General features: G+C 39.9%; 1 protein-coding gene across 1 annotated transcript in view; it reads left to right on the forward strand.

Moving 5' to 3' along the window:
- Window positions 1-19,886, forward strand: part of OPCML (opioid binding protein/cell adhesion molecule like) — a 292,279-nt gene that overhangs the window by 204,480 nt on the left and 67,913 nt on the right. Inside the window, exon 3 of the mRNA XM_063311140.1 lies at window positions 15,431-15,556. Within this exon, the coding sequence (XP_063167210.1) occupies window positions 15,431-15,556 (126 nt within the window). The remainder of the gene's footprint in view (window positions 1-15,430; window positions 15,557-19,886) is intronic.

A 19,886-nucleotide genomic window follows, 5' to 3' on the forward strand; every position in this document is an offset into this window, starting at 1 on the left:
GGAGCTGTGCTGGTTACCAGTTAGGATCCAGGTGCAATTCAAGGTACTGGTTATCACCTTTAAGACCTGACTTGGCATCTCATTGTGGACAATTATGAAACAATATGGAACAAAACAATTCTGCAAAAACATCAGTACTGTGTTTTTTTGTTTTTTTCCCCCCTTAGGAGGCCTTTTTGATGATTGGCTCTGACCAAGAACTCATTGTGCTTAATGCCTAAGATCTGGAAGCCCAACTGAATCAATCTGCCCTCCCCAGGAACATTTTCCTAAGCAGCCAGGCCCCTTTTTTAGGCTAGTGAGAGAGCTATACTACTAACCTTAGCATGCTTTAATGTCCTCCATATGGCTATCCTTGAGGGCAGATACCAAAAAATCCCCTATGAGTTAAGATTGTGACTTTTGTGGAGAAGGGTCTATTAAATTCATAGTCCATTCCTGTTATATTGCATTTTTATAAGGATGCAAGGGTCTACCTTATCACTCCTTATTTAACAAAATGCCCAGCCAATTCTGATTTACTCATTTTTTTTTTTTAGGGGGTGCGCCTTCGAGTCAGTGTTGACTCCTGGCGATTGCTTGGACAAGTCCCTGCAGTTTTCTTGGCAAGACTTCAGAAGTGGTTTGCCATTGCCATCTCCTTCCTAGGGCTGAGAGGAAGGGGCTGGCCTAAGGTCACTCAGCCGGTTTCATGCCTAAGGTGGGACTAGAACTCATAGTCTCCCCGTTTCTAGCCTGATGCCTTAACCACTCACCAAACTGACTCTTATTCTATGTATAGCTGTTATTATCAGACCAATATATTATAGTTGTTATGAATATGACCAAATTTTGCTATAGTGTTTGCAAAACCAGACATACTTCAATTGCCTCAATGATCTATATCCTGTTTTATTCTGTTTCATCTGCTGTTCAAATCTGGTCAGTGGCTGTAATAAAGTACTAAAGGGAACTGGTACAGGGCCTAGCTATTCAAGGGATCATTTGTTTCCCATAATATCTTCTTGTCCTGTTCAATTTGACAGATCTGGGTTCCATCCATAAATCAGGGTCATCCAATGACAGCCAGGAAGCATGCATTCTATGTTGCTGTGCCTGCCCTCTGAAACAGCATTCCTCCTGAGATTTGCATGGTCCCCACCTGACCTTATTCAAAAAAGTCCTTAAAACCTGGTTTTTCTTCCAGGCTGTGGAGGGTTGTTGTGTATGATGGCTTGAACATGGCATAAGCATGAAGAAAGGCATAGTAATACGAAGGAGTGGGCAAAGTCAAGCCACTTGATGATCCTGGAGAGAGAGGAGACAGATAACAGAAACCAGATGGTGGTCATTCCTTTGGTGTGAAGGAAGGTGGTAGATGGGTACCATAAATTCCACTGTTTATGTTACACAGTCTTAGTAACTGTCATTAGGGTGGGTTAGAGTCTCTTCAGTAGAAAAGAATGTAGAAGTGCTGGGATAGCCATAGAAAGGTCATCCCATAGTATTATTAGATGTTACAGTCTGGATGTAAAAGTCACAGGATTTACATTGCTTTCTTTATCACTCCTATGTAACCTTTCTGGGGGTACCTGAGCTTGCTTAGTTCGGGGCTTTTACACATTCTTTTGACCAAGTGCCCAATGTTCACTGAAGTTCTACTTGCCAATAAAAGATACTTTGCTGCATCTATCTCCAAACACTTTGGTTTCTTATTTGAAGTGGGCATTTTTTCCCACAACAAGGCTTTGGGCTACTTTGGAGGGTGAGATCCTTCAAAGTGTTCTTGGCCATGTGGGGACATTTTAGATCCTTCTGTACCACTTACCACCTTTTGTAAATTCTTGGGTTTTTTCCTCTGTTTTTAATATTGGATGCCACCCAGAGTCATTTGGAATTGGGTGGCTTTACAAATTCAATAAATCACAGTACAGTACATTACATTCAGCAGTCATAGACTGTTGTGAACATACTGGATTGCTTAATGCACTGTTTAAAAAAAAAAAGTTTATTCTGTGCAGAAGCTTGAAATGGTCATGCCTTAAAACAAATACAGGAGGAATGGTTCACAATCAGTCACTCCAAACCCAAGAACTAGGCACCACAAATATCAATGGCAAATTGGAAATAATACTGAAACGGAAAACTCCCAGCTTTTCAGTTCCATGGTGTAGTTTTGTAAGCTTCTGGAATTTGGTGAGAACTCTGCAAAAGCTAACAATAATGCCAAGGAAATCCTAGGCTTTTTTTTCATTCTGGAGGGGGTAGATGAATCCATGCTGCAATCAAGCCTTTAAAAGATAAAACTATCTCTCCAGTGTAATGTGGGGCACAATAATTCAAAGCCCTTAGATATTGTCCAGTCTAGTTTTTTACAAGCTCTCTTCAATCTTTATGGGAACTGGTATGATTCCACTGGAGGCCAGAGACTGCATTTGCCAACTCTCTTATTGGCTTAAGTTCCTCTTTTTCAGTGGTTTACTGTTCATTAATTTACCTTGATAAAAAAAAAAAAGTGGAAAGCGAAAAGCGAAAAGTAAAAATCCAACCTGGGATTTTTACTTTTCACTTTCCATTTCTCTCAACCTACTCTCTTCTGTTCCTTAGTTTAGAGAAACCTAAAGCTGAAATCTGTCAAAGACAGTTTGACATTGCAAGCAGAAGGATTTGGGTGTTATAGCCAGGTCTCACTGGCGGGTTCCAACTTGGAAACCTTTTAGATTTGTCTGTCTGTCTGTCTGTCTGTCTGTCTGTCTGTCTGTCTATCTATCAAACTTTATCACCGCCCATCTCCCTCCCAAGGAGGGAGTCTTTAGTCTTGTTTGCCCAGCAAGCTGCAGAGCTTGTTCTTTTTCTAATTTCAATGCCTTACCCTCTACAGTAGTAGGGCCAGAAGGATTCTATTCACTGATGCGTGCTGTCCTTGTGGTCTGAACAAACCCAGGACTCTAACTGTTGTATTGTTCTGTTGTCCTTTCTGTGATAATTTACATGCAGGCATGCCTTTGTCATCACCTAACAAAACCCAAATCTCTTTTGAAGGAGAGGTCATTTATTTCCCACTCTCAGACTTAAACCCTGCTGTCATCCATAGAGTTGCTAAGTTTTTATCTGCAGTGATTTCCTTAAGAAGGCATAACAGGCCCTAACCTTGGAGTGGTGATATTATGAAGTTTTGTATTTTCTATTTATCTGTTTATTTATTTTTTTAGTGTAATTTGTTTCTATTTTGTTTTATGTTTTATTTTATTTAATCATTTCCTCCTGTTTTTTTTTTTCTTTTAATCTTAACATTTTAGACCATATATGACTGATATACTGCTTTTGTTAGATTTGATTGATATTTTCTGATATATTTCTATCTTGCTGGTCATTGACAATAAATGGATGGATGGATGGATGGACAGTCTAGAGAAAATGGGAAAGGTGTAATATTCTGCATATATGGAATCATTTACTATTGTGACCTAGGAAGGACTAGAACATAGTTGATGCACCTGGCTGCTTTGCTTTTCAACTGCTTTCCATTTTGATTAGGAGATAATAATTCAGATCCATTTTGTAAACTCCTAAGGGGATATTTGGGAGGAAAAACATATTTAATTAATTGGTGTACCTTTTCAGCCAGGGCTGAAGGAACTGGGAATCAGAGTTGCACAGTTGTGCCTGGAAATGCATGAAACATATAGTATGTGCATGTGGCAGTGGTTGAGTAGAGTACTGAAGATGTTGCCTAGCCTGGCAATGAAACATCTGCAAGAAAACAACAAGGCTCAGAGAACACCAAGGACTCCACAGTTCAACCCTGAGCTACAAATATTTGCTTCAATTGGTAACACTGCAGTGTGTTCTGTTTTAAATTGCTGAGCTGCTGAGCTTGCCGATTGGAAGGTCGGCGGTTCGAATCCATGTGATGGGATGAGCTCCCGTTGCTAGTCCCAGCTCCTGCCAACCTAGCAGTTCAAAAACATGCAAATGTGAGTAGATTAATAGGTACCGCTTCGGCGGGCAGGTAACAGCATTCCACGTAGTCATGCCGGCCACATGACCACGGAAGTGTCTATGGACAAACGCCGGCTCTTCGGCTTTAAAACGGAGATGAGCACCGCCCCCTAGAGTCGGACACGACTGGACTTAATGTCAAGAGAAACCTTTTACCTTTACCTTTAGGGAAATGTAACTGTCAGCCTCCCCCTTCAATACCTTCTTGCTGTAATTTCTCAGATAAGCTTTGGGAGACAAAGATGATTGCCAGGTGCCCAGTAATTTGGTGTTTTTGGAAATCTAAAGGTTGCAAAGTATGGGTGAATGTTGTTAGTGATTGTAACTGAGCACTAGCTGTTAAATGCTACCATATAGGTGTCCCACAAATCTATCGTATGACCCAAGAAAATTCCCTCTGTATTTTTCCTGACTCCTTTTGTGTTGTCTGTTGTTGGTCATCATTTTACAAGTGTTAAAGGGGCATATTCAGAGAGAAATCAGACTTACCGTAGCAGAATTGGCAGGACTTGATACACATTTCTCTAAGCAACCTGCTGCCAGGTGTTCACACTGAGGCAAAGTACATGTCCCTATCCCAAAGCATTTACATGACACTGTACTCATCCTTTGCCTCACTCATCCTCAGCCTCCAAAACCTCTCTCAAAACCCACCTTTTAAAAAGGTGAATTTTAAGTGGAACATTTGACTGTCCTGTACCGGAACTAAATCAGGTATACGCAACTGAAATGAACACATAACTTATTATTCCCCTTGAGCTTTGTTCTGTCTCCCTCTCTTCCTACTTATGACCTCTGTGGGAAGGAGCATAGTTCCTCAGTGGAACAGCATCAGAATTGCAGGCAGAAGAACCCCCCTTGGCATCTCCATTTAAAGAATAAACAGACAGTTGGGAAATAGACTGAAGGAAAGCTTGTTGCTTGGATGACCCTGGAGAGCTGTTGTCAATCAGTGCAGTGGGAAATGAACAAGTATTCCTGGTAGATATAACGCTGCTTTCCGCCTTTGATTCACTGATTGATTTAAATATTCTAAGCTGCTTTTAAGGGTAGTTGGGCTATCCAACATGCACAGGAGGCCTACATATATTTCTTCCCTGTGTCACATTTGATAATTTAAGTTATCTGGGGGCGGGCATCTTACTCTCTCATGATGCCACAGTGATAACAGTGCTGTGTATCTGAATGGGCATGCTGGCTGGGGAATGCTGGGTGTTGAAGTCCATACTTCTTAAAGTTGCCAAGTTTGAAAAACACTGCGATGCATTATGCCTCTCCTGGTGCGATTAAAACTATGGCTCAGCAGACTCCCTCTGTTATCCTGTCCTTTATTAAGATGCAAGGTTGTTGTTATTGTGTGTGTGTACGTGTGTATACACAAGGTTGCATAGACAGGGAGAGAGAAGGAGAGGTGTAGTTCTTGGTAGAATTTCCATATTTCACAACATGTTCAGAATCTAGAAGTTTCATGCCTGAATATAAAATATGAAACTAGGAATAGTAGCCTTGAGGTTTTGGCTTGATTTTTGTACTGTTGCTATGGAAACAGTGTGGCTTCAGGTTTTTCACCACTGTATATTCCTCCTCTTGAGTTTTTAGATATGTGCATTCTGAAATGGGAAAGCACAGGAAAAAAAAAACCTGAGCTAGGAAACTCACTCTTTTTGGTAGGATTGGCATAATCTACAATCTGCTTCCCCTTCCCCAAGGTTTGTTATTTTATTTACTAGGTGCCTTCGCGTCAGGGCTAACTCCTGTCAATTGCCTGCATAGGTCCCTCCAGTTTTCTTGCCAATATTTCAGAAGTGGTTTGCCATTGCTGCCTCCTCCTTAGAGAAAGTGACTGGCCCAAGGTCGCCCAGCTGGATTTGTGGCTAAGGTGGGACTAGAACTCACAGCCTCCTGGTTTCTAGCCTGGTGCCTTCACCACTATACCAGACTGGCTCTCAGTTTAATTTGCAAGGTAAACCCAATAATTTCTAAGCCAGGATGGATAAACCTAACTATATCATCTGATTGTATAGGGCTGGAGTTTGGGTGAGACTCAAATCCAGTTTGGAAAAGACTCAGGGTCCGCTTTTTGACTTTGGACTCTTATTCTCATCGGAGATGAGCTAGAGTAAAGCTTGAAATGGCATGCTGGTTCTTGGACTGAAAGAATGCTTTTCCATTCAGATGAGAAAATGGGTCAGTCTTGAATGTTCCTGCTTATCAGACATTCACAATATTTCTGGTTTCTGGCTAGGCATGAAATATACATCCCCAGGCTGGAGAGATGTTCTCTGTCATATACACAGTGACAAATATCCCCAGCCCTTTCCTCTGCTAGAGATAGAAAAGCTTTGGTCATTGTAAAACTGAAGAAAGACTTAAGAGATAAGTTGTGATCTGAGGCTGGGAAAAGCTAACATCATTTCCTACCCCCTGTGATTAAAGATTAGAATTTCCAAGGGGATAGGATATCCAGGTAATTAAAGCTGAGAAACTTTTGCTTCAAGATTGCTATTTCTGTAGAAGTACAGGGAGTCCTTGTTTAGTAACAACAACTGGGACTGGCAACTAAGTGAAACTGACTGTGCTTATGATCTTACTTCAGTCTTCCTTTGCTTTACAGACCTGCAAAGGCCATAAATTCAAGGTTTGGTCATAAAGTCACTTTTTTATCACTATTGTAACTGTGAATGGTTGCTAAATGAGGCAGTCACTAAATGAGGACTACCTGTAAAATATTCAGCCCAGAATTATGCTAGGTTTAATTTCAATTATTTGTGTGCTGTTAAGTCTGATTATCTTTTATTTCTCTTTGTGAGTTAGGAAATTGTTTGTGATTTCACTCTTTACCAATACCTCAGCTTAGGTATGAAAGAATTCATTTTATTAAACTATTTTTGTGATCTGTAATCCTTTGATTCCAACTCTAATCTCTTTACAGAAAGGATTTTTTAAAAAATACAGCAGATCAACATCATCTTGTCTAACTGGAACATTGTAATTTTTCCTTGAGACTTTTAACTAATTTGCAAGAAGCCATATATACAGTCTGAACTGTTCTGTACTTATCTGTTGCAATTTTGAATGTTTGTGTTTTATTAGTTAAAGTTAAGAAGAGATTTTCAGAAAGATGTTAGTTTTCCTTTTTTAAAAAAAGTTTGATTTTGTTACCCCTTGTGAGATTAGTCTGTTTTCCAATGAGGAAAGGAAGGCTTGAAATCTCTAGCCACAGATCTAAGATATTGTGTGTGTGTCAAGAGTAGCAACACCTTCTGCCACCTTGCAACAATAATGTAACAACAGTTCCAAAACACTATCCAAAGAAATCCTAAAGCACTCTAGGAAAGAAGCAGAGAACTGAAGAAAGTTTTCTCTCCTTCTGTCGAGGAGAGAAAACTCTTTTAGGAAAAGGACTGCTGGATCTCAGCATAGCAGTCACAGCTCTTTTGGTTCAGTTTGTTTCCCCTGTTGGGCGAGATGGGCAGTGATATAATTTAAATAAATAAATAAATAAATAAATAAATAAATAGCATCATGTAATATATATACACATTTCTCTTTGCTAGCTCCTTAGAAACAGGGCTTTCTTGGCCTTTGGGAACGTCCAGGCATGCAATTCAATCTCCAAGCCATTCTGGTGTGGTTAGTACATTCCAAGGAGTGACAGCATCACCAGCCTGTTCTGACAACAGAGAGGGATATTGCAGGATTCAGCTGTGCAGCAGGCTATCTAGTTTAAACTGCATCCTGCTTTTTTTTACTTTTCTCTCTCTCTTTTTTTTTTTTTTGGGAAAATGTACCACAACTGTAAGGATAAAACAGATCAAGTCTCTAGTTAACAGCAACATCATTTTTTTTTCCAGAGGTTTCTCTGGTTTATGACTCTGGATCAGCCTTCCATTCCCCTTTCTTGCCCCTACTCCATAAAATATGCATCCTTTGCTTGGCTTGAATGTGAACCTTATTAACCTGAGATATATTCTGGATTGGCAACTTGGGAGCCTTTAATAACATTTTAGTCTGCTGTCTCAGTGCTTAACACTGCAGCATTTTAAATGCACTTCTCTCCCTCCCTCCCTCTCTCCCTCTCTCCCTCCCTCCCTCTCTCTCTCTCTCCTCTCAGCTTGTTTCCTGAAGAGCCTTTTAACAATATTTTAGCAGACTAAGTTGTCTCAGGAGGCTAAAGAACACTTGTTGCTGGAAATAATGTTTTCCTTGGTAACATCTCTGCATCATTGTGACATGTTTAATGTTTAAAAATGGTTTTGTATGTGGCTTGTTTTTTAAATGGGAGCCAGAACATAAATTCCAGGTAGAGAGACATGCTGGAGCCAAACTCCTTCTCCCACTACCTTACCCAGTTACATCCCAGAATAAGTGTGGTGGAATAATTGAACCAGAGCAAGCAACCAATGACAGTGCAGCCTGAAGAGTTGAGAAGCAGTATTTTTTTTTAACATGCTTTAATTGCTTTTTGCCTGGGCCTGGAATATTTATGGGGTAGGAGATTGCCAAGTTATTTATTAGATGGAGAATCTGGGGATAGACTAATATAAATCACTTAGGCTGGTATTGAATATACCAGACACTCAGTAATTTAAAAAGCTTTAATAAAAATGCTAAAATATGAGACTTGTCGGTGGCTGTAATGAGACTCAGTTATCATGTTTTTATCAGCGATTTTTGGCTGTATGACTTTTATCATTTGAACAAAGCCTGAAAATGTGGGCAGGGCCTCCCAAAGCACCCCCAGATGCCAGAACCTCACATATATGGAAGAGCAAGACTTCTTCAATTGTGGCAGGCAGAGAATTGTGACACATTCCCTCTATGAAGCTCATGGTACCTTCTAACATGTTGTAGGAAACCTCATTCCAAGGGTTGGGTTGGTTGGGTTTGACTTGGCTTGGCTTGGCTTGGTTTCCAGTGGTGGGGAGCATGGATTACTCCTCCAGGAACATGCAACCTTTTGCTTCTCTAAAGGAGCAAGAAGCTACCCTTGTCTTTTTTGCACTTGTCAGCAAGGACAGTTGCCCTGTGGGAAAACACCCCGGCTACACTTTCTCTCTGGATTCAACTGTCAAATGTGGTGCCTTATTTCTTCCAGAACTTGAAATGCTAAAGAAGAAGGCAAAGCATAAGTTCTCAAGGGCCCTGATTGGGCATATGGACCCTAGGAACCAAGCTCTGCTAGTCCGTTGGCTGACTGATTTTATTGCTTTTCCTGGTAAATTGGGAATGATTTTTCTTGACCTTGGATTTTGGGTATGTGGATTCTTGGTTGTTCAATGTTATTGCTGCTTGGTTTTAAGTTCTGGTATGCCATTCAGGGTGATCGCTGTGAGACGGGTGGCCTTATAAACTGTTTAAATTTAAATAAATAATGATTAAGAAATAAAACAGACAAATAAATAAAGACTCTATATAAAGGCACATAGATGGCATCCATATTTCCACAGCATACCATGAGTTATCACTGGCTATGTGGGTGAAGAGAATTCATCTGCTATATGCCATATGGGTTTACACAATACACTAGGCTAAAATGGGGTAAAGTGTGTTACGGGTCAGTGTGTTCTGGGAAACTCAGCCAATGTCTTTACATGCTAAGTGAATCAATCATTGTAAATGATAATATGGCTTGTTTGGTCATTCCATTTAGGTGAACATAATAATCGTGATTTTTTAATCCATATTTAGAGTTCAATAGCTGTGAGTCTAGCTATTGTGTCTTTCATTTATTTAAAACCAACTTTTATTTGTGGTTAATGGTTTTCATAATGAAATTATGAAAATGAATGTGCGGTAGGATATGCTATCAATGGTTCAAAGGCTATAGTCTCTTAAGTGGACCACAAGGGTTGCCTACAAATTGGCATACATTTTAACATGCTGAGGCCTGTACCCTAACAGGGGGACATTGTCAATACCAGGAATTTTCTGATTCTGTTTTTTATATCCTCCTTGTTGATGCTTATTCACTTGTTCTTCTCACCAGCCAATGCAAAAGCTTGCTTCTGCAAGTTTGCAATTGAAACTTGGCTCTTGAAAGATGCAGTTACACAGCAAAATCCTCCCTCCCTCCCTCCCTTCCTTCCTTCCTTCCTTCCTTTCTATTATCCCATTCATGCATTTGGTACTAAAAGCTCAGGAAAAAAAATGATGAAGTCGAACTAGCATAGTAAGCCAAATTCCTCCTGAGCAGCCAGATGATTTAGAGATGCTACATGGTTGCTACCTCCTCCACTCCTACCAATATTTTGTGATCAGCAGGAACCCTATTCTAGGAAAAAGCAGGAACAGGTGGAAGTGGGGGGGGGGCAGGGGGAAGAGAGAGAAACTACAGAGTGGTTGCCAAGCAACTATCCATATCTGTTTTCATTGATTCTTTTTTTCCCTAAGGTGCCAGCAAATTTTGTTGACTGGAGGCCACACTTTATTTTATCTTGATTAAATCTTTCAGGGCTGCAGGGACATATCCAGTGACATAGTGATGTCACCAAGGAGGTAGAGAGATGAATATTTTCATCCTAAATCTATCTGAACTGTGTACAGAAATTGGATAAGTGGTACCAATGAAAGAGTGAAACTCATCTTGGGAGAGGAGGTAAAAGTCTGTTAAAAGAAGCAGCTTTGTCTGACCCTGGCCGGTAGTCATCAGTCAGGGTGGAAGAAGCAAAATGAATGAACTGCAGAACCAGCATGGGAAGGAGATCATCAAACCCAGCTCCTTGCTTAGGGCAAAAATCTGAACTAAAGAATCCTAGATAGATGGCTGTTCATCTTTTGCTTGAACACAACCCATAAAGGGGAGCTCACCAGCTCCCTTGTAATATCTTCCATTATTCTTACTGTTAGGAAGGTATTTTTCCCCCTGAACATTCAACTGGAATCTAATGATGAGCCTATTATTTTGTCTCTTGGTATGGACAGCCCTGGACTAGGGAGTGAAGCTTAATAATTTTGCACAAATAGGCATTTTAGCAGGACCAGCTGGCTGTCTCATGATATGGTGTATATCTAAAATGAATTTCACAATTGAACCACATTATAGTTTGGTTTCTTTATTCCTCCTTGCAAGTTACCAACATTCACAAGCATTGATTAAAACATCTTGCAGAAAGCAATGTGGATAAAGTCATGTTGTCTGGTTTGAGGTTTAGTCAATATATATGTGCCCTTATTCACATGGCTAACAAGAAAGAAAGACAGAAAGAAAATGTGTATGCACACATTGGTTTTAATACAGTCCATACACTGGAAATGGAATACAAATGAGATACTATAATTTGGAATGTAAGTATCTGGGGAAGAAATTCTATTGTGAATTCTATAAGCACCTCAAACCAAAATCGGTTTACTTCATGGATAGGGAAAGCAGTGAAAAGGCTATAAATACGCATGCTGAGAGATGCTCTGGAGATAATCATTATAAACCACTGGAGCACAGCTTGAGTGGTTTGTGATGTCACTGGAATCATGGTGTGTATTTATATCCTTGCAATTCATAATAATTTGTTCTCATCCCCTATCATCTCTCTTCACAAAATACAGGATAGGGAAAGAAAGCAATCATAAATCATAAATAGAATAGGATTTGATGTGACATGATAGAAAGTGTTAACTTAAGTGGGGCATTCAGGAAGCAGACTGCAGGAATTAGGATCCAAAACGCAGGTATGGCTCGATGTGCTACAAGACAGATGCATGGCCAGCTTTGTAGTTTTCTGAGTTTGAGACATGGTTTTGCTCATATTAAAGAATCATATATAGATTCTGACCAATTATAAAAGGACCACTTGAACCAACCAGTGCCTAGTTTGAGAGCGGTCAACGTTGGGTTCTCCAAATCAACAATACAATGTGATCTACGTATAGTTATCACCAAATGTGGGTGAAAAAAACCAAACTGTTGCCAGACCTCTGGCAAATGCAGGAAGCATTTCTTGTCATGCAAGTCCTGTCTTCAGAAGGGCAACACTTGCGGCAGTTGCTATTTCATGGGTTGAAATCTAAGCTGATGCTGCTACTTTAGTAGAATGTAAGGGATTGCGCTCATTACCAACATTCACTTTTAAATTAAATGGAAAATGAAACATTGGAAGAAGCACTTCCTTTAAGCATCAGTTATTTGGCATTGTAGGCTCACAAATTGCTCTGCTAACCATGGAAACTGTCAAGTGTCAGAAACCTTATGAAAACAATAAACAATGGTATTGGTAGGGCAGACATTTCAGGGACAGGCTTGGTGTCCCTACTTCTCTGAAACGAACAAGGTCCCTCCAGGCACAGTTTACTGGCTTATCAGGTTTGGGAGCACATGAAATAACAAACAAACGTATGTTTTATTTGTTTGTTTGTTTATTTATTGAACTTTATCATTGCCCATCTCCCCCACACAGGAGGGGTATATGTATATGAGGTATATGTATATGAGGTGTAAAACCCACGATCTCCAAATTGCTTCTTAATTGTAGCAGTGTTCATATCTATAATATTTTCTCCTTCCTTGACTGCCTAAAAGAGGTGTTCATGAAAAGATACAGTTCTCTGAAAGGTAGAGGCAGAGAGACAGAAAGACAGAGACAGATGATAAACCGTTCATTGACTGATTAGTTTTATGACAATAAAATAAAATAAAATATAAAATAAAATCTCATCCCCATGACATCAACCCATCCGACATGTGAAACGTTACGATGTTCAATGTTAACAACACATTGAAATGGTGAACATGACACCATCCCACCCATGCAGAGGTCATGCAGAGAGGGCATGCTACGGACACTGTCGGTAAGGGAATTCCACCTGGTGGGGTCCAGGAGGCAGGCCTTCTCTGCAGTGGTGCCCGCCCTCTGGAACATTCTGCCCCTGGAGGTGAGGCAGGTCCCTTCACTCCCAGCCTTCTGGAAGAATCTGAAGACCTGGCTCTGCCACCTCACCTGGGATGGCAAGGGCAATAGTTCTTCCTGGGGGTGGCTGGTGAATTAGATCTCATCACTACTTGGATTTTATATTTGTTTTATTCCTATTTATATTCGGCTCTTTGTACTGTATTTTATATGTTTTATGGTTTTAATTGTTAATTTTATTGTAAACCGCCCAGAGTCCCCTTTTGGGGGAGATGGGCAGTGATAAAAATTTGAAAAATAAATAAAATAAAATAAAATACAAGGTCTATTTCCAAGATAAAACAGGTAAAAGAAAATACAAAAATAAAAAAGTATGTGCTAAATACAAAGAATCAGATAACTGCATCACCTTTAGCTGATATCCCGATCGGTTCAATACAACAGATTCTTAGGTGAACTGCCTTGTCTATAAACTTAGCAGTTCTGCTAACAATGTATAGGTTAGAGCCCAGGAGGAAATGGGACAATCTGCAATTCAGGTCCCAGTGGGCTGTTCGTTCAGGCAGGGATTTTAAATATCTAAGCCTAAAAGGGGCATGCAGTTGACAATCAAACAAAACATGAGCCATATCTTTGATGGCTGAGGTGAAATGTAGAGGACATCTTTCCCTTGGGCTATGATAACTTATGTCCCTGAAAAACAGGGCCTCCTGCATATGTCATAATGTTTCTTTCCATGAGCAACTTACCTCGTTAACCAACCACTCCAGAACTGGTTTGTTCTTCTTCTTTCCTGTAGGGATGGGGGTGAGTGGGTGATATTTTTCATGATTGTCCTTGTAACCCATGTATGGAGTAGCAGTTCCAAGAATGGACCTTGGTCTGAGCCCAGAGGGGACTCATCGTTTCCTTGAACCAGACTTCATCTTCCTTTTTATGGCTGTTGTGGTACAAAATGCAATATCGAGGCCATAATAACTACCAGAGCAACCAACAGTGAAGGCACAAACAAAAGATTATAATTCAGGTGAAGAATAAACAACAAAGACCCAGGAGAATTCTTGAAGAATGTCTTTTCAGGCCAGTGTCCTTTATATTAAAGGGAAAAAAAAGTGAATAGTGATATAGAGAAAATGTAGATTGAAAAAAGGCTGAATCATTTCTCCCCATAGATCGTTTTTCAACTTTTCATAAGGTGTCAGCTGTCCTTTAGATCTGCTGTGTATTATGTTGCCTGGAGCAGAGCAACATACTGAAAACTAAAGAGTCTTTTAAGGTATTTTGAAAGATTTTGAATCCTTTTCCATGAAAGGCAAGGTATACCATTAGAATAGAGGGCTGGAGAAAGAGAAATAGAGAGAAAAAAGAAATGCAACCCAACTTGTACCTGACATTTTCATCTGTTATATACATAGCATTTGTTTTCCAGAATTGGCTTACTGAATGCCCTGCTAAGGAATGGAAGGAGAACCACCTTCCATCTGGACAGGATAAAAATCTTGCCATTCTGGATGTTTTTCCTTGCTCTCCTCTTCTCCCACTGATAGAAATTGTGTTTTATTTTGCTTTGCTTTTAAAGGGGGTTGCATCTTTTTGAGGACTTACACAAAAGTTTGATTGCATTTTCCAGTGAAGGATGATGGGAAAGTATACTAATGATTTCCTGCAATTTGCCAATAAAATGTAGAACTGGTGCAACTGAAGCACCACCTGATTTTTATATGTGTTGCACACATGACACATGACACATACGCACACATACACATACTGAAGCCGGGCAGAGCTTTGATCACACTGCTGTGGCCGTCATCTTGACCTTTGTGATCATGCAACTACAGGTTACTCAACCATACTCTTATTAAACAACACAGAGAAATGATCTATTTGAAATGGTGGAGTTATGCAGATAGACTAATTGATTATGAGCCATCAAGTCAGTGTCATGTTTAGTGACCAAATAGATAGATTTTCTCTAGGAGAATCTGTCCCCAACCTGGTCTTTCCAATGGTGCAGTGCACCACTGCAGCTGAGTCTATCCACCTTGGATAGAATAGATTTCATTTTTAGGATTGGTCCTCAGGTGATGGTGGGGGGCATAGTTTGTGAATCGGAAACCTAAATACAAAATGCATAAATAGCTTATTAAATTTAAATGTGTGTCCCCAACCCTTGGTCTGGAAGATTCCTCTCTGGAGTAAGATCTAGAGTTTACAGAGTTTACAGATACCTAAAAAGTACATGTAGCTCATTACTTCTGAAAACAAAAACAAAGAACTGTTGTCTTAAGGGATATCTTCTTGAATTTGCTTCTTCAGATCTCAGAAAACTTCTGGTACGGAACTGCTAGCTAAGCCTGTACTTAAGGTCATAGGAAAATAGGTGGCAGAGACTAAAATTCAGTGGATGGCTAGGCAACACAATGCTTGTTTCTGAAACAAAACACCTTGTGAGTAATAAAACTGATTTGTTCTGCTGCAGGTTCGTTTTCAAACCCAGATTATTGGTTTTGGCGAGAAATTGTGTGTTCAAGAATAGCTCAAGAAAAGTGAATAGCATTAGCAGAAAAGTTTAACGTACTGATGTTCTTCTCCATTTTTTATTGCAGTTCCTCCCCAGATTATAAACATATCATCAGACATCACCATCAATGAAGGCAGCAGTGTCACTCTCCTGTGCTTAGCCTTTGGGAGACCAGAGCCAACAGTAACATGGAAGCATCTCTCCAGCAAAGGTAAGATGTTATCATGCAGCCAAGATAACATACAGTATGTGGAAGAGAAGAGAGGTATGTGATGAGAGAGGGGGAAAACGTTGTGTTGAAACCTTTTGGATGAATATTTGGAAAGATGTAACTGGAGACCTTTTGAGGTTGCAGACAGAGGACCCATGTTGCATTTGGGCTGTCCCTGGATCAGATCTGACCCCTGTGATCACATAAAGCTTTGGTGAAACAGAGTTGCTTCACAGAAATTTTGCAAAGATAGGTTTGTAGAATAAATATTGGAATTTCAAGATGGGCAATTTCCATTGGTGAGAGCGCCATTCCATCCTTTAATTTGTCTTTCAAATTGAGTAGAGTTTGGCTCAGAGTTGTCCCTTGCAGCACATGCTTTGGTTGATATGAGCAGCACTGGAAGTAACACCATGGACTAAGGTCACATTGGCAGGTTAATGCTGATTCCTTCACTCTGCAGTGGCTGGAAAGGGTACTGATCAGCTCACTTGGTTCTCACAGCACGTCAAAGTTGATGGTGGTAAGGATGGTTGTAGGTTAGTTAAAAGAGTTGCAGGAAGGATGTGGAGTAAAAATAGTAGCAAACTGGAAATGCCCAGCAGGTAAAAGTTGGGAGGAAGAAAGAGGGCACACCTTGTTACTGGAATATTAAATAGCATCTGTAAAGAGACATAGACAGTTTCTCTTAGTGATGGAAGCATCTCAAAAGTGAATGTGTCTGTATCTTGATGGGTTTGCAAGGAAAACATCCTATGATGAAAAATTCAAAGGCTGTATCGTGCAATTTGAAGTATGTTGGTCTTTTCTCTACCAACAAAATTTCACAAGCTTGGTCTTTTCTATACTGACAAAATTTCTGCACACCAAAGAATGCAGCAAATATGTCAAGTCATTGCCTATGACTAGATTGTGGTTTAACAATCAGCTGATTTTATGTTCAAGTCAGTGGGCCTTAGTTGCTTTGTTTTGCAGTCATATAACATTTTCATGTAGAGTTCTCTGCATCCAAGATTGGAGTACAGCCTTAACAAGGATTAGAGGAGGAGTAAGAATATTTTAGAGAAAACTGATAGATTTGGGAGATCCTGGCAGAATCTAATTTCTTCTCACACTCCTATGCTATACTTCAGAATATCTTCAGAATGCTCTCTTGGTCTGGCATTCTGAATCATTTGGCCATGTTTCCAAGTTGGAACCAGTGCTTTAGGAATTTTGCATTGTTCCATGTTTGCATTTTCTAAGGTCTGCACATAGCACTATGCTTTCTGTTTCTTTTGGTGATATTAACCAGTGTATCTCAATGCAGTGAAACATATTCTCATGAGGATGATTTTAGGCATGCGTGTTGACGATGCAGAATGAATGGGGCAGATGCAGATGAATAAAAAAACCCTGAAAACTAACAGATGAACATGTATTCATGATGGAATTATTTCTAGAAATTCTTTGCACAAAACTGAAATTGAGGGAGGGAAAGAAAGAGTAATTTAATAAAACATAGTTAAACTATTTGGCACCTCCAGTTTCTGAAGGATCAAGAAAGATTTAGAGGATATACCAGTCTGGACGTTAGATAAGAATTTTATTGTCTGTCTCCAACATGACAGGAATTAAAATAGGAAACTTCCAGCCTACATCTACTGTTCTCCAATGACTAAACTGAATAAGATATTTTTCCTGAGACCAGCCACAAATCCAACTGTTTCCCCAAAGAGATTCGAAATGTACACATTCCCATGTGCTGAAACTTACTCTTTCAACTGCAGCATTTTCTCAGCTTGAATAGTGTTGTTCTAAGTTGTATTTCTACAGAAACTGTTCGGTGTCTTTGCATTAAAAAATAATAATAAAATAAGCAAAAGCAATAGCTTGAAAAGGAGCTTCTCATTTCATAAGGAGGTCCTCCGTTCTTCAGTAACCAGGGAAAGAAACAGAATGTCTTTGAAAAGTTGCTCAAAGTGGTCAGCTTGCTTGTACACCAGCAGCAATGCATCATGCCTCTGTCTTGGCCTCCCTCCTTCTCTCCCAAGGCACTCTGTGGAGAGAGGCTAGAGATTGGAAAATCTTAGCCTTGGGTGACTTGTGGCCTTGGCAGACACTATTCTCTCCCAAAAGAAACATTGCCTTGCTTTTTTGTGTGTTTTGCATCTCCCCGCTCCTCCAACATTCCTATCTGTGCTGTTAAACCAAGTATGATTTTTTTTTGGTTTGCAAATAAGCAAGTATTTTAAAAACAAATTAATCAAACTTCCAAACGTCTACAACAGGCTAACTCTGACATTCCTTCCCACCACTGGGAGTCTTGCTAAAGCTGAGGCATCACCACTTCTCCGTTCTAGACTTTAAGGGTGAGTTCCTTTAGCTGCAGCAATACATATATGTCTGTGTGCCCAGATTAAATAGGCATCCCACTTTTCCTTCCTTCCCTTAATCTTCACTGGAATGCAGGCTAACAAATTTGATGCATCTTTGTGCTGTGGGCAGTCATCTCCCTATTAAATGATTCAAATTTTGTAGAGTCACAAGGGCTGAATAGAATTGTTCTTATTCTCCCTTTAAGACAAAACACACAGCATCAGGAATAATATATGTATGAGTAGTCCCTTTTTATTCTCAGCAGCTATTGAAACAAGACATTTTACAGATGAGAGCCAGTTTGGTCCAGTGGTTAAGGTTCTGGGCTAGAGGCCAGGAGTCTGTGAGTTCTAGTCCCACCTTAGGCATGAAAGCCGGCTGGGTGGCCTTGGGCCAGTCACTTTCTCTCAGCCCAACTCGGTGAATGGAGACCAGCCTCCTTGTGGTGCACCCTTGGCAATGTGACTTGTCACGGCTAAATAGTCTACACATCTGGCTGCTGGACCTCACAAGGATTTTCCAGCAGGAAAAAAATCACCATGAACACCAAACTGCTATGCCATACGATTCAAAAAAAAAAAAAAAACAACCTTACAGATACTGGAAATCCCTCGCATGCATTTATTTGATCTTAAATACATATTTATATAAGCCTGAACACTTTTTCCAAGGCTTCTCTTTGCTTCTAATAAATGACATTAAATAAAGAAAGAGGTATCATATGAATATTTTATTTTTTTGTTTTTTTAACAAGAAAACAAAATACAGTATTCTTCCCCAAATTAGTCATATTGTGGGGTTCGGCACATGATATAGAAAGTCCCACCAGCACCTTTCCTAATTCTTGCCAGTAAAAATACAATAATAATAACAATATGCTTCCCTTTCATGACACTCCGATGACCAAAGTTGCTATTTCAGTTGCCTAATGGGAACCCTATCTGTATCTTAATTTCTCCTGCATATACAGTATCTTTTCTTAATTTCATAAAATGTCATTAGTAAAACTCTACAGGCCCTTGACACCCTGTAGCCCAGATCTTAAGTGAGTAATCATATAGTGTGCCATGATCTGAATTGTACCTTTAATAACTAATCTTACTAGATGAATTTTACCTTTAAGTGTTAAGTCTACTACGTATAAAGCTAGATTGTTTTACACATATAGTGATTAGAGCAGCCTTCCACCAACCTGGAGGCCATCTATATGTTAAATTCAACTCTCTGAATTTCCCCAGGCAGACTGGCTGTTGCTGAGAATTCTGGGAACTGAAGTCCTCATTTCTGGAGGACATCAACCTGGGGAACAATATGTAAGATTGTTGAACTGGTGACAAGTTGCTCTACAGTATGTTTAGATACTCACTCCCCACATGAAGCACACTGGAAGACTTTGGGCCAGGCTGATTAGTTAGATGCCACCAAATCTTGTTCAGCTTCTGGTGACTATATGGACTATATAGACAAATGTCATCATCTTGACCTGTCTTTAACAATAATAACAACTCTTCCAAGGACATTGCAGTAAACTCTCATCCCATCTATCCTCTTGATCTGTTGTCTTCCCCTTCTATTTCTCTCAGCCTTGCCAAGCATAATAATTTCTTCTGGTCCATCATCCACTCACTTTACTCGCCCAAAGTATGTGAATTTCTGCTTGCTGATTATCACTTCTAGGGAGCAGGCAAACTTTATCCAGTCCAGAACCGACTGACTGGTACTTCTTGCAGTCCATGGTATCAGTAATTATGTCCAAATGTATAATTCAAAGGATCTGTCATCCTTCTCTTGTTCATTCTCAATGACTAAGTTTCATATAGCCATCCATTACCACTAGAAAATATCTTCTGCCAGTATCAAACCTGCCTTGCAGAGTGGCTTTGAGGATACAGTGAAGGAGAACTGTGTATGATAGTCTAAGCTCTTTGGCTGAAGAATGATATGCACATGCAATTAATAACATTTCAATGAT

The sequence above is a fragment of the Candoia aspera genome, chromosome 9, assembly GCF_035149785.1.
Source record: "Candoia aspera isolate rCanAsp1 chromosome 9, rCanAsp1.hap2, whole genome shotgun sequence".
NCBI classification, from domain to species: domain Eukaryota; kingdom Metazoa; phylum Chordata; class Lepidosauria; order Squamata; family Boidae; genus Candoia; species Candoia aspera.